This window comes from Salvelinus namaycush, chromosome 14, assembly GCF_016432855.1.
Source record: "Salvelinus namaycush isolate Seneca chromosome 14, SaNama_1.0, whole genome shotgun sequence".
Lineage (NCBI taxonomy): Eukaryota > Metazoa > Chordata > Actinopteri > Salmoniformes > Salmonidae > Salvelinus > Salvelinus namaycush.
Window position 1 is genome coordinate 1,011,465 of NC_052320.1, and position 14,120 is coordinate 1,025,584.

Below are 14,120 nucleotides of genomic sequence, written 5' to 3' on the forward strand. Positions count from 1 at the left end.
TCGCTGAAGTGTTTTAGGGAGCGCAGGCAATGAGGCAGTGATCGCTGAGATCCTGGTTGAAGACAGCAGAGGTGTCAGGATAGGGTAGGTTGATCAGGATGATATCTATGAGGATGCCTGTGTTTTTGGATTTAGGGTTATACCTGTCAGGTTCCTTGATAATTTGTGTGAGATTGAGGGCATCTAGCTTAGATTGTAGGGTGGCCGGGGTGTTAACCATATCCCAGTTTAGGTCACCTAACAGTACGAACTCTGAAGAAAAATGCATATATGGTGTCCAGGGCACAGCTGGGGGCTGAGGGGAGGGTCTTTAACAAGCAACAACAGTGAGAGACTTATTTCTGAAAAGGTGTATTTTTTTAAATAGAAGCTTGAACTGTTTGGGCACAGACTTGGATAGCATGACAGAACTCTGCAGACGATCTCTGCAGTAGATTGCAACTCCTCCCCCTTTGGCAGTTTGATCTTGGCGGAAAATGTTGTAGTCCTGGATCAAGAGGATCTGACGCGTTCTTCCCTAGGGTCTTCTGATTCAAGTTTGGATCCAGCGCCTTCGTTGTTATGTCTCTCTCTCCGGTGGCTTCTACCTCAGGTTCAGATCCTCAGAGCCTTATCGGACCGTGAGGCTGTCTGAGACTCTGTCCCATTCGTCATCCACGATAGACTGCTGGCTCGGGTCTATCGTGCAAAAACCACTCTAGGCGAAAAAAACGTCTTAATCTCCTCTGCCGTTTCTCCTGCTGTCGTCATCGGCAGAGCCAGAGTCCGGAGGCCCAGATAGTAACCCAGGTGAGTAGGCTTAGTCTCTGAGCGGAAAGCTGCAGGGTTACCAGGTGCACGAGGTCCGTTTTGGGTTACCAGGTGCACGAGGTCTATGGCACATTTTGTTTCCTGTGCTACCCTGGAGCAGAAGTACAGGACATTACAAGTCTGCTTCCGACGGTTCTACTACAGCTGCCGGGAGCTGACGCTGTCGTAGTCAATGTGGGGTCAAACGACATTATGAGGACTAGCTCGGAACTGCTGAAAAGGGATTTTAAACAACTGATTCCATAAAGTGACCAATTATTATTTCAGGTCTGGTATCATCGTTGAGCGGTGGGTGTGAGAGATTCAGCAGACTACTGGCATTACATGGCTAAAAGATTATTGTTAGAATATCTTTTATAGATAATGTTGACACCTTCTGGAAACAGAAGATGCTCTACAGGAATGATAGATTCCATCCAAATCATCGTGGCTCCTCTTGGCTCCATCTTGGCTCCTGGATACAACGATCAATGACCCAAGGCCAGCTCAGATAATACCCATCGTTGTGTCTCTGAGTTGTCAGCAAATGTACACGACCTTTCAGAAGTTTGGGATCACTTAGAAATGGCCTTGTTTTTTAAAGAAAAGCAAAATAAATTGTCCATTAAAATAAAATAAAATTGATCAGAAATACAGTGTAGACATTGTTAATGTTGTAAATGACTATTGTAGCTGGAAACTGAAGATTTTTTTATTGAACATCTACATAGGTGTACAGAGGCCCATTATCAGCAACCATCACTCTTGTGTTCCAATGGCACGTTGTGTTAGCTATTCCAAGTTTCTAATTTTAAAAGGCTAATTGATCATTAGAAAACCCTTTTGAAATTATGTTATCAGAGCTGAAAAATTGTTGATTAGATTAAAGAAGCAATGAAACTGGCCTTCTTTAGACTAGTTTAGTATCTGGAACATCAGCATTTGTGGGCATTTTTTTTCTGCATCCCCCACCATTCCCCCGTACCCCCCCCACCCAATCTACATAAAACATCTCAAGATGTCCGTACCCGAGCTACCTCCCGAGCTACCTCCCGAGCTACCTCCCGAGCTACCTCCCGAGCTACCTCCCGAGCTACCTCCCGAGCTACCTCCCGTGCTACCTCCCGAGCTACCTCCCGAGCTACCTCCCGTGCTACCTCCCGAGCTACCTCCCGAGCTACCTCCCGAGCTACCTCCCGAGCTACCTCCCAAGCTACCTCCCGAGCTACCTCCCGTGGCTGTGAACCGCAGTTCATGCAGCAGATGATGAGGTTCGATGAAGTGGCCAACGGGGAGCTGAATAGATCAAAGAGAGGAGGGAATGGAGGAGGAGGAAGAGGAGGAGGAAGGAAAGGAGGAGGAGGAGGAGGAGGAAGGGAAGGTGGAGGAGGGGGAAGAGGATGGGGGAAGGATGAGGAGTGGATTGAGGCAGTATGTCTGTCTGTTTATCTGATGTATCTCTCATTTAAATTGCAGATTGGCTGCATAAAGAAAAAAAGGTTCTCTCATCTCTAGTGGATTGTTTTGACGGTGTCTCCCGACGTCCTGGGGACCTGCAAAAAACGTCAAATTTCTACATGAATCAAGAGTGATCTCTCTGGTCCATTCACTTTCTTTCTTTCTCTCTCTCTCTCTCTCTCTCTCTCTCTCTCTCTCTCTCTACTTTTTTTTCTGCTCACATTTAAACTCGCTTTCACACAACTCAGGAGAAGGATCCATCCATTCACAGACATTGATAGAAACCAGTCTCTCTCTCTCTCTCTCTCTCTCTCTCTCTCTCTCTCTCTCTCTCTCTCTCTCTCTCTCTCTCTCTCTCTCTCTCTCTCTCTCTCTCTCTCTCTCTCTCTCTCTCTCTCTCTCTCTCTCTCTCTCTCTCTCTCTCTCTCTCTCTCTCTCTCTCTCTCTCTCTCTTCTTTTCATAGCATTTTCCAGCAAACAGGGAACATTCCCAGAACATTAGCTAAGATTCCCAATAAGTTCTAGTTAGAGTTTTATCTAACATTAGAATAATAATATCCCAAAAAATGATAACAAAATCTTTTTTTTTTGTTTTATGTTTTAAATTAAATATGCTTGGAATGTTCTCTAGTTCTCTTCCTAACACTTGGAATGTTCTCCTAACACTTACTACAATGTTGTTGTTCACAACAACTGTAACAACCACCACGGAACATTCCCCAAACATTCTCTTGTCCCGTTGGTTTTCTGTTTGACTCCAACCCGCTACAGCAACAACCGGTCGTGAATCCAATGGCAATCCTGCAGTGTTATTTTAGACGTAGGCAATGATGCAGCTAACTTGCCAGCCAGGGTCACAACTATTTTGTGCCGAACCTGACAGCAGTCATGACTCACTGTGTTTTGTTCCGAAATTACTAACTAAATTAGGAGAGGTAAAATCAAGATGTGCAAAAATTACCGAAGAAATAGTTTCAATTTTCCAGAGATTCTCACTTGGCCCATTATAATTATATTATTCAGTATTAGTGAGCTACTCTATGTCAGTGAATAGACTAGACCACAGGAGGTTGGTGACACCTTAACTGGGGAGGACGGCCTCATGGGAACGCCTGGAACAGAATGTGAATGGTTTCCATGTGTTTGGTGCCATACCGATCGCGCCGTTCCCGGTCATTATTATGAGCTGTCCTCCCCTCAGCAGCCTCCACTGGGCTAGACGTAGTTTGAAGAGTGGCTAGGTAGGATAGGTGTTTTAAATACAACAGGGCTTGGTAGGCTAGGTTTTTTCAATAGAACGGGGCTTGGTAGGCTAGGTGGTTTTAATGCAACAGGGCTTGGTAGGCTAGGTGTTTTTAATACAACAGGGCTAGGTAGAATAGGTGTTTTTAATACAACAGGGCTTGGTAGGCTAGGTGTTTTTAATGCAACAGGGCTTGGTAAGCTAGGTGTTTTTAATAGAACGGGGCTTGGTAGGCTAGGTGTTTTTAATACAACAGGGCTTGGTAGGCTAGGTGTTTTTAATACAACAGGGCTTGGTAGGCTAGGTGTTTTTAATACAACAGGGCTTGGTAGGCTAGGTGTTTTTAATACAACAGGGCTTGGTAGGCTAGGTGTTTTTAATACAACAGGGCTTGGTAGGCTAGGTGTTTTAATACAATAGGTAGAATAGGTGTTTTTAATACAGCAGGACAAAGACTTTCCTCTAGACTCAGATTAAAGATATGACAGATAGGAGTGGCTATAGACTCAGCTACCATCATCAGTAGCTTTCCATCAAAGTTGTCAATGCCAGGAGGTTTGTCATTATTGATCGATAACAATATTTTCTCCACCTCTTCCACACTAACTCCACACTAAAATTCAAATTTGCAATGCTTTTCTTTCATGATTATAGTTTCTTTATGGATGAATACGATGGCTCACTGTTCATTGTTGGAATTTCCTGCCTAAATTTGCCAATCAATGAATCATTAAAATAATTGGCAACATCAAATGGTTTTGTGATGAATAAGCATTCTGATTGGATGAAAGATGGAGTTGAATTTGTCTTTCTGCCCATCATTTCATTTAAATTACTCAAAAGTTGTTTCCATTATTTTTTATATCATTAATCTTGGCTTCATAATACAGTTTCTTCTTCTTTTTGTTGAGTTTTGTCACATAATTTCTCAATTTGCAGTAAGTCAGCCAGCCACTCATTTTGCCCCATCTCTTTCAACCATACAGTTTTTCAATTCCTCATTAATCCTTCCATCCTTAACAGTTCTAACAGTCAGTTTCTTAACAGGTGCTTATCAGTAATTGGAAGACGCAATTTCATAAATTCATCAAGTGCAACGTCTCGATCAAACCAACAAATATTTTTTAACATCATCCACATAAGAGTCAGAGCAAAATATTTTGTATGATCTCCAGCTTTTGGAACTTTGGTTTTCCTGGATATCAGTTATTTTGGATCATGCCTTCAAACACATACTTTTAATCTTTCGACGATGTAGCTGGCTTTTCCAGGTCATTTACACTCTCAAGGAGCATTTCCCCTGTCTGTGTAAGTGTGTTTGTTGGTGTGTAGCTGTGTGTGTGTGTGTGTCTGTGTCTGTGTGTATGTGTGTGTGTAGCTGTGTGTGTGTGTGTGTAGCTGTGTGTGTGTGTGTGTGTGTGTGTGTGTGTGTGTGTGTGTGTGTGTGTGTGTGTGTGTGTGTGTGTGTGTGTGTGTGTGTGTGTGTGTGTGTGCGTGTGTGTAGCTGTGTGTGTGTGTGTGTGTGTGTGTGTGTGTGTGTGTGTGTGTGTGTGTGTGTGTGTGTGTGTGTGTGTGTGTGTGTGTGTGTGTGTGTGTGTGTGTGTCTGTTAGTCTTCCTCCCCTAGTCTCCGTCCCTGTGAGGACAGAACAGGACACACATACTGATAAAGATGACCATTTATATATTCTAACGGGACTATACATTTGGGTGATTATTATTATTTTTTGCCTGAATAGCCTCGTTTCACTGCAAAAAATAAAATTAAACCGTCTAGTGTTCAGCAAAATAACAACACAATGTCAAATACAGGTAGCCTAGTGAAATAATTAACATCCAATCACATTAACCGTTACTCTCTCGCGGGAAATCCACTAACGGTCCGTATGTAGCCAAACGTAGCTGCTGCTCATGTTGGTGTCTGTACTGATGGTGCAACAGCCATGACAGGGAGACAACGTGGAGTGGTAACGCGTGTGCAAGCAGTTGCTCCCGACGCAACTTGGGTACACTGCAGCATCCACCGAGAGGCTCTTGCTGCCAAGGGAATGCCTGACGGCTTGAAAGACGTTTTGGACACTACAGTGAAAATGGTTAACTTTGTTAAAGCAAGGCCCCTGAACTCTCGTCTATTTTCTGCACTATGCAATGATATGGGCAGCGACCATGTAACGCTTTTACAACATACAGATGTGCGCTGGTTATCAAGGGTCAAAGTATTGACATATTTTTTTTAATTGAGAGACGAGCTGAAAGTTTTCTTTACTGACCATAATTTTTACTTGCCTAACCGCTTGCATGATGACGAGTTTCTCACACGACTGGCTTATCTGGGTGATGTTTTTTCTCCCCTGAATGATCTGAATCTAGGAGTAGAGACTATCCACAACTATATTCAATGTGCGGGACAAAATTGAGGCTATGATTTAAGAAGTTGGAGCTCTTCTCTGTCTGCATTAACGAGGGCAACACACAGGTCTATCCATCATTGTATGATTTTTTGTGTGGTAATGAACTCAAGCTTACGGACAATGTCAAATGTGATATAGCGAAGCACCTGAGTGACTTGGGTACGCAATTACGCAGGTACTTTCCCGAAAACGGATGACACAAACAACTGGATTCGTTATCCCTTTCATGTCCTGCCTCCGGTCCACTTACCGATATCTGAACAAGAGCGCCTCATCGAAATTGCAACAAGCGGTTCTGTGAAAATGTTATTTAATCAGAAGCCACTGCCAGATTTCTGGAATGGGCTGCGCTCAGAGTATCGTGCTGTTAAGACTCTGATGCCCTTTGCAACCACGTACCTATGTGAGAGTGGATTCTCACTAGCATGAAAACTAAATACAGGCACAGACTGTGTGTGGGAAATGATTTAAGACTGAGACTCTCTTCAATACAACCCAACATTGTAGAGTTATGAGCATCCTTTCAAGCACATCCTTCTTATTCACCATTTTCGATGAACAAATAAGGTTTTAAATGTAAGATGGTCAAATAAATAGCAAAATGATTGATTATTATAATATTATTATTTGTGCCCTGGGCGTATAAGAGCTCTTTGTCACTTCCCACGAGCCGGGTTGTGACAAAGAGCTCTAATTCATTCTTATGTTTAATAAATATATTGTATAGTGTGTGTGGCAGGCTTACAATGATGGCAAAAAACAACATTTGCGAGTGCGCCGACCCGGTTGCTAGAGGGGGTACACAGCTGGAGGTTGAATGTTTGAAGGGGTACGGAACAATAATACGTTTCCATCTAACCTGTCTTCTCTGTGTGATCCATCTAACCTGTCTTCACTGTGTGATCCATCTAACCTGTCTTCTCTGTGTGATCCATCTAACCTGTCTTCTCTGTGTGATCCATCTAACCTGTCTTCTCTGTGTGATCCATCTAACCTGTCTTCTCTGTGTGATCCATCTAACCTGTCTTCTCTGTGTGATCCATCTAACCTGTCTTCTCTGTGTGATCCATCTAACCTGTCTTCTCTGTGTGATCCATCTAACCTGTCTTCTCTGTGTGATCCATCTAACCTGTCTTCTCTGTGTGATCCATCTAACCTGTATTCTCTGTGTGATCCATCTAACCTGTCTTCTCTGTGTGATCCATCTCACATCTTCTCTGTGTGATCCATCTAACCTGTCTTCTCTTGATCCGAAAACAATTATTTTGCTTTCAGTTCTGACCTTACTGAGACATTTTGTTTCATTGTATTTTAGACCCATTGTTTACAATGAGCAACCCTTTGATACCATGCATGTATTTATAACAAAATTGAAGCAGCCCTCCCTATATTGTCTTTTCTTGACAATTGTCTAACCTGATCTATAATCTGACTTTCATATTAGCAGACAAAGAGCAGAGACTCATTATTACAAATCTAAATGTGGAAAACCTTATCTCGTTCTGGCCATTTCACTTAAGAGAGAGAGACAGAGACAGAGACGAGGGAAGGCATAGAGCCACCATTTCTGTCTAATCAAACCAATACGATTGTTTGATTAAAATTATTAAAATGAGAAAACCATGGGATAGTGTATGTGAGACAAAAGGTAAGGAGAGAGAGAGAGAGAGAGAGAGAGAGAGAGAGAGAGAGAGAGAGAGAGAGAGAGAGAGAGAGAGAGAGAGAGAGAGAGAGAGAGAGAGAGAGAGAGAGAGAGAGAGAGAGAGAGAGAGAGAGAGAGAGAGAGAGAGAGAGAGCTGTGTGCTACACCTTGATTGTGTTGGAGACCAGCGATGCATACTAATCTGCTATGAATATACTGTATACCCCAAGTCAGTATTGATGTCATAAGAAGGAATTCCTCTCAACCCAGGCCAGAAATTGGGAAAAACAAACATTCTTTCCCATTGACCCCCACTGTAAAAAAAAGCTGTTGATTTTCTGTTATACAGAAATAACAAAAACATTTCAAAAAGCTACTCTGTTGGTCAAAAATTCCCGATCTACGGTTCGCAATGCTCCCATATAGGGAATAAGAGTCTGCGAGAAGAACACTGTGGCTTCAGGCTATTTGGCGTTGGAGAGTGGGAAATGTGGGGACCCGGTGTCCGAGTCGGCTACACGTCCAGAACATCTACACTTCCTTGAACTTGGTTTTTCACATTTTGCTTTTAAAATCTAAAAAGAGATTAAATTACATTGTTTTCCTTCAGATCTACACATCCTACTTCACATTTTCAAATTGAAAGAAAGTAATAGAACATTAAACATTAAAAATAAATCTTAATTGGATATGTCTCTACCCTCCTGAGTTAATGCCGCCATTACAGCTGTAAATCATTTTCATTATTATGATTCTACCAACTTTGCACAACTGATTGGGCAACATACATCTCATTGTTTTTGTCAAAATAGCTCAGGCTCAGTAAATTTGGTTGATGGATAGCGATATTTAAACCTTGTCACAGATTTTTTTTAAACAGATTTAAGTCAGGACTGAGACTAGGCCACTCAGGAACACACAACACCTGGGAAAACCCAATTACACAAATGTTTACGAATGGCTTTCTGGTGTGTCTTTTGCGTAAACATTTGTGTAATTGGGTTTTCAGCCTGAGGAGGGTTTTCCTTTAACTTTTTATCTGGGCTTTGCTACTTTCATATTTCATTTGATCCTGACAAACTCCCCAGTCCCTGCCAGTGACAAGCATACCCATAACATGATGCTGCCACCACAATACATACCCATAACATGATGCTGCCACCACAATACATACCCATAACATGATGCTGCCACCACAATACATACCCATAACATGATGCTGCCACCACAATACATACCCATAACATGATGCTGCCACCACAATACATACCCATAACATGATGCTGCCACCACAATACATACCCATTGCATGATGCTGCCACCACAATACATACCCATAACACGATGCTGCCACCACAATACATACCCATAACATGATGCTGCCACCACAATACATACCCATAACATGATGCTGCCACCACAATACATACCCATAACATGATGCTGCCACCACAATACATACCCATAACATGATGCTGCCACCACAATACACACCCATAACATGATGCTGCCACCACAATACATACCCATAACATGATGCTGCCACCACAATACATACCCATAACATGATGCTGCCACCACAATACACACCCATAACATGATGCTGCCACCACAATACATACCCATACCATGATGCTGCCACCACAGTACATACCCATAACATGATGCTGCCACCACAATACACACCCATAACATGATGCTGCCACCACAATACACACCCATAACATGATGCTGCCACCACAATACATACCCATAACACGATGCTGCCACCACAATACATACCCATAACATGATGCTGCCACCACAATACATACCCATAACATGATGCTGCCACCACAATACATACCCATAGCATGATGCTGCCACCACAATACATACCCATAACATGATGCTGCCACCACAATACATACCCATAACATGATGCTGCCACCACAATACATACCCATAACATGATGCTGCCACCACAATACATACCCATAACATGATGCTGCCACCACAATACATACCCATAACATGATGCTGCCACCACAATACACACCCATAACATGATGCTGCCACCACAATACATACCCATAACATGATGCTGCCACCACAATACATACCCATAACATGATGCTGCCACCACAACACACACCCATACCATGATGCTGCCACCACAATACACACCCATACCATGATGCTGCCACCACAATACATACCCATACCATGATGCTGCCACCACAATACATACCCATAACATGATGCTGCCACCACAATACATACCCATAACATGATGCTGCCACCACAACACATACCCATAACATGATGCTGCCACCACAATACATACCCATAACATGATGCTGCCACCACAATACATACCCATAACATGATGCTGCCACCACAGTACATACCCATAACATGATGCTGCCACCACAATACATACCCATAACACGATGCTGCCACCACAATACATACCCATACCATGATGCTGCCACCACAATACATACCCATAACATGATGCTGCCACCACAATACATACCCATACCATGATGCTGCCACCACAATACACACCCATAACATGATGCTGCCACCACAATACACACCCATAACATGATGCTGCCACCACAATACATACCCATAACATGATGCTGCCACCACAATACACACCCATAACATGATGCTGCCACCACAATACATACCCATAACATGATGCTGCCACCACAATACACACCCATAACATGATGCTGCCACCACAATACATACCCATAACATGATGCTGCCACCACAATACATACCCAAAACATGATGCTGCCACCACAACACATACCCAAAACATGATGCTGCCACCACAACACATACCCATAACATGATGCTGCCACCACAATACATACCCATAACATGATGCTGCCACCACAATACATACCCATAACATGATGCTGCCACCACAATACATGCCCATAACACGATGCTGCCACCACAATACATACCCATAACATGATGCTGCCACCACAATACATACCCATAACATGATGCTGCCACCACAATACATGCCCATAACACGATGCTGCCACCACAATACATACCCATAACATGATGCTGCCACCACAATACATACCCATAGCATGATGCTGCCACCACAATACATACCCATAACATGATGCTGCCACCACAATACATACCCATAACATGATGCTGCCACCACAATACATACCCATAACATGATGCTGCCACCACAATACATACCCATAACATGATGCTGCCACCACAATACATACCCATAGCATGATGCTGCCACCACAATACATACCCATAACATGATGCTGCCACCACAATACATACCCATAACATGATGCTGCCACCACAATACATACCCATAACATGATGCTGCCACCACAATACATACCTATAACATGATGCTGCCACCACAATACACACCCATAACATGATGCTGCCACCACAATACATACCCATAACATGATGCTGCCACCACAATACATACCCATAACATGATGCTGCCACCACAACACACACCCATACCATGATGCTGCCACCACAATACACACCCATAACATGATGCTGCCACCACAATACATACCCATAACATGATGCTGCCACCACAATACACACCCATAACATGATGCTGCCACCACAATACATACCCATAACATGATGCTGCCACCACAATACATACCCATAACATGATGCTGCCACCACAATACACACCCATAACATGATGCTGCCACCACAATACATACCCATAACATGATGCTGCCACCACAATACATACCCATAACATGATGCTGCCACCACAATACATACCCATAACATGATGCTGCCACCACAATACATACCCATAACATGATGCTGCCACCACAATACATACCCATAACATGATGCTGCCACCACAATACATACCCATAACATGATGCTGCCACCACAATACATACCCATAACATGATGCTGCCACCACAATACATACCCATAACACGATGCTGCCACCACAATACATACCCATAACATGATGCTGCCACCACAATACATACCCATAACATGATGCTGCCACCACAATACATACCCATAACATGATGCTGCCACCACAATACATACCCATAACATGATGCTGCCACCACAATACATACCCATAACATGATGCTGCCACCACAATACATACCCATAACACGATGCTGCCACCTATTTATTTTATATTATGCTAACTAGATTTCCGCGGGGCGACATCAACTTTTAGGGTTCTAAAAGCTGAATCACATATAGACCCACAGATAAAGAGTCCTCATTTAAGGAGACATAACAATGATGTAGATGAACAAAGCAATCTACTGTATGTTGACATGGTGACGAAGCCAGAGAGTTCCTTCACAACGGAAACTGGTGCTCCTGGCAACCCGCTGGAGTTAGGCTAGATGATTTGATGATGGTGATGCCAGACGATCGATGCCAGATGATGCAGTTGGCCCTGATGTTGATGTTGTTATACCTCTGTCTCCTTTCATGGTTCCTTCCTCTCTCTCTCCCTCCCCTTCGCCCCCATCCCTTCCTCCCTCCATCTGTCTCCTGTCTTATCTGATCTAATGTGATCAGACTATTGAGATATCCGGGAGGGATGTCATTGGAGTAGAGCTGAGGCTAGGTAGAGAGAGATGAGTTGTCTGTGAGGGATGTCATTAGAGGAGGGCTGAGGCTAGGTAGAGAGAGATGAGTTGTCTGTGAGGGATGTCATTAGAGGAGGGCTGAGGCTAGGTAGAGAGAGATGAGTTGTCTGTGAGGGATGTCATTGGAGGAGGGCTGAGGCTAGGTGGAGAGAGATGAGTTGTCTGTGAGAGATGTCATTGGAGTAGAGCTGAGGCTAGGTAGAGAGAGATGAGTTGTCTGTGAGGGATGTCATTATAGGAGGGCTGAGGCTAGGTAGAGAGAGATGAGTTGTCTGTGAGGGATGTCATTGGAGTAGAGCTGAGGCTAGGTAGAGAGAGATGAGTTGTCTGTGAGGGATGTCATTGGAGTAGAGCTGAGGCTAGGTAGAGAGAGATGAGTTGTCTGTGAGGGATGTAATTAGAGGAGGGCTGAGGCTAGGTAGAGAGAGATGAGTTGTCTGTGAGGGATGTCATTGGAGTAGAGCTGAGGCTAGGTAGAGAGAGATGAGTTGTCTGTGAGGGATGTCATTAGAGGAGGGCTGAGGCTAGGTAGAGAGAGATGAGTTGTCTGTGAGGGATGTCATTAGAGGGCTGAGGCTAGGTAGAGAGAGATGAGTTGTCTGTGAGGGATGTCATTAGAGGAGGGCTGAGGTTAGGTAGAGAGAGATGAGTTGTCTGTGAGGGATGTCATTGGAGTAGAGCTGAGGCTAGGTAGAGAGAGATGAGTTGTCTGTGAGGGATGTCATTAGAGGAGGGCTGAGGCTAGGTAGAGCGAGATGAGTTGTCTGTGAGGGATGTCATTGGAGTAGAGCTGAGGCTAGGTAGAGAGAGATGAGTTGTCTGTGAGGGATGTCATTAGAGGAGGGCTGAGGCTAGGTAGAGAGAGATGAGTTGTCTGTGAGGGATGTCATTAGAGGAGGGCTGAGGCTAGGTAGAGAGAGATGAGTTGTCTGTGAGGGATGTCATTGGAGTAGAGCTGAGGCTAGGTAGAGAGAGATGAGTTGTCTGTGAGGGATGTCATTGGAGTAGAGCTGAGGCTAGGTAGAGAGAGATGAGTTGTCTGTGAGGGATGTCATTGGAGTAGAGCTGAGGTTAGGTAGAGAGAGATGAGTTGTCTGTGAGGGATGTCATTGGAGTAGAGCTGAGGCTAGGTAGAGAGAGATGAGTTGTCTGTGAGGGATGTCATTAGAGGAGGGCTGAGGCTAGGTAGAGAGAGATGAGTTGTCTGTGAGGGATGTCATTAGAGGAGGGCTGAGGCTAGGTAGAGAGAGATGAGTTGTCTGTGAGGGATAACATTGGAGTAGAGCTGAGGCTAGGTAGAGAGAGATGAGTTGTCTGTGAGGGATGTCATTGGAGTAGAGCTGAGGCTAGGTAGAGAGAGATGAGTTGTCTGTGAGGGATGTCATTGGAGTAGAGCTGAGGCTAGGTAGAGAGAGATGAGTTGTCTGTGAGGGATGTCATTGGAGTAGAGCTGAGGCTAGGTAGAGAGAGATGAGTTGTCTGTGAGGGATGTCATTAGAGGAGGGCTGAGGCTAGGTAGAGAGAGATGAGTTGTCTGTGAGGGATGTCATTGGAGTAGAGCTGAGGCTAGGTAGAGAGAGATGAGTTGTCTGTGAGGGATGTCATTGGAGTAGAGCTGAGGCTAGGTAGAGAGAGATGAGTTGTCTGTGAGGGATGTCATTGGAGTAGAGCTGAGGCTAGGTAGAGAGAGATGAGTTGTCTGTGAGGGATGTCATTGGAGTAGAGCTGAGGCTAGGTAGAGAGAGATGAGTTGTCTGTGAGGGATGTCATTAGAGGAGGGCTGAGGCTAGGTAGAGAGAGATGAGTTGTCTGTGAGGGATGTCATTGGAGTAGAGCTGAGGCTAGGTAGAGAGAGATGAGTTGTCTGTGAGGGATGTCATTGGAGTAGAGCTGAGGCTAGGTAGAGAGAGATGAGTTGTCTGTGAGGGAT

General features: G+C 44.1%; 1 protein-coding gene across 1 annotated transcript in view; it reads left to right on the top strand.

Annotated features, from left to right (window-relative positions):
• Positions 1–1,807: 1,807 nt before the first annotated feature.
• Positions 1,808–14,120, top strand: part of LOC120059538 (myelin transcription factor 1-like) — a 34,693-nt gene continuing 22,380 nt past the window's right edge. The window contains exon 1 of the mRNA XM_039008670.1: positions 1,808–2,029. Coding sequence (XP_038864598.1) covers positions 1,808–2,029 — 222 coding nt within the window. The remainder of the gene's footprint in view (positions 2,030–14,120) is intronic.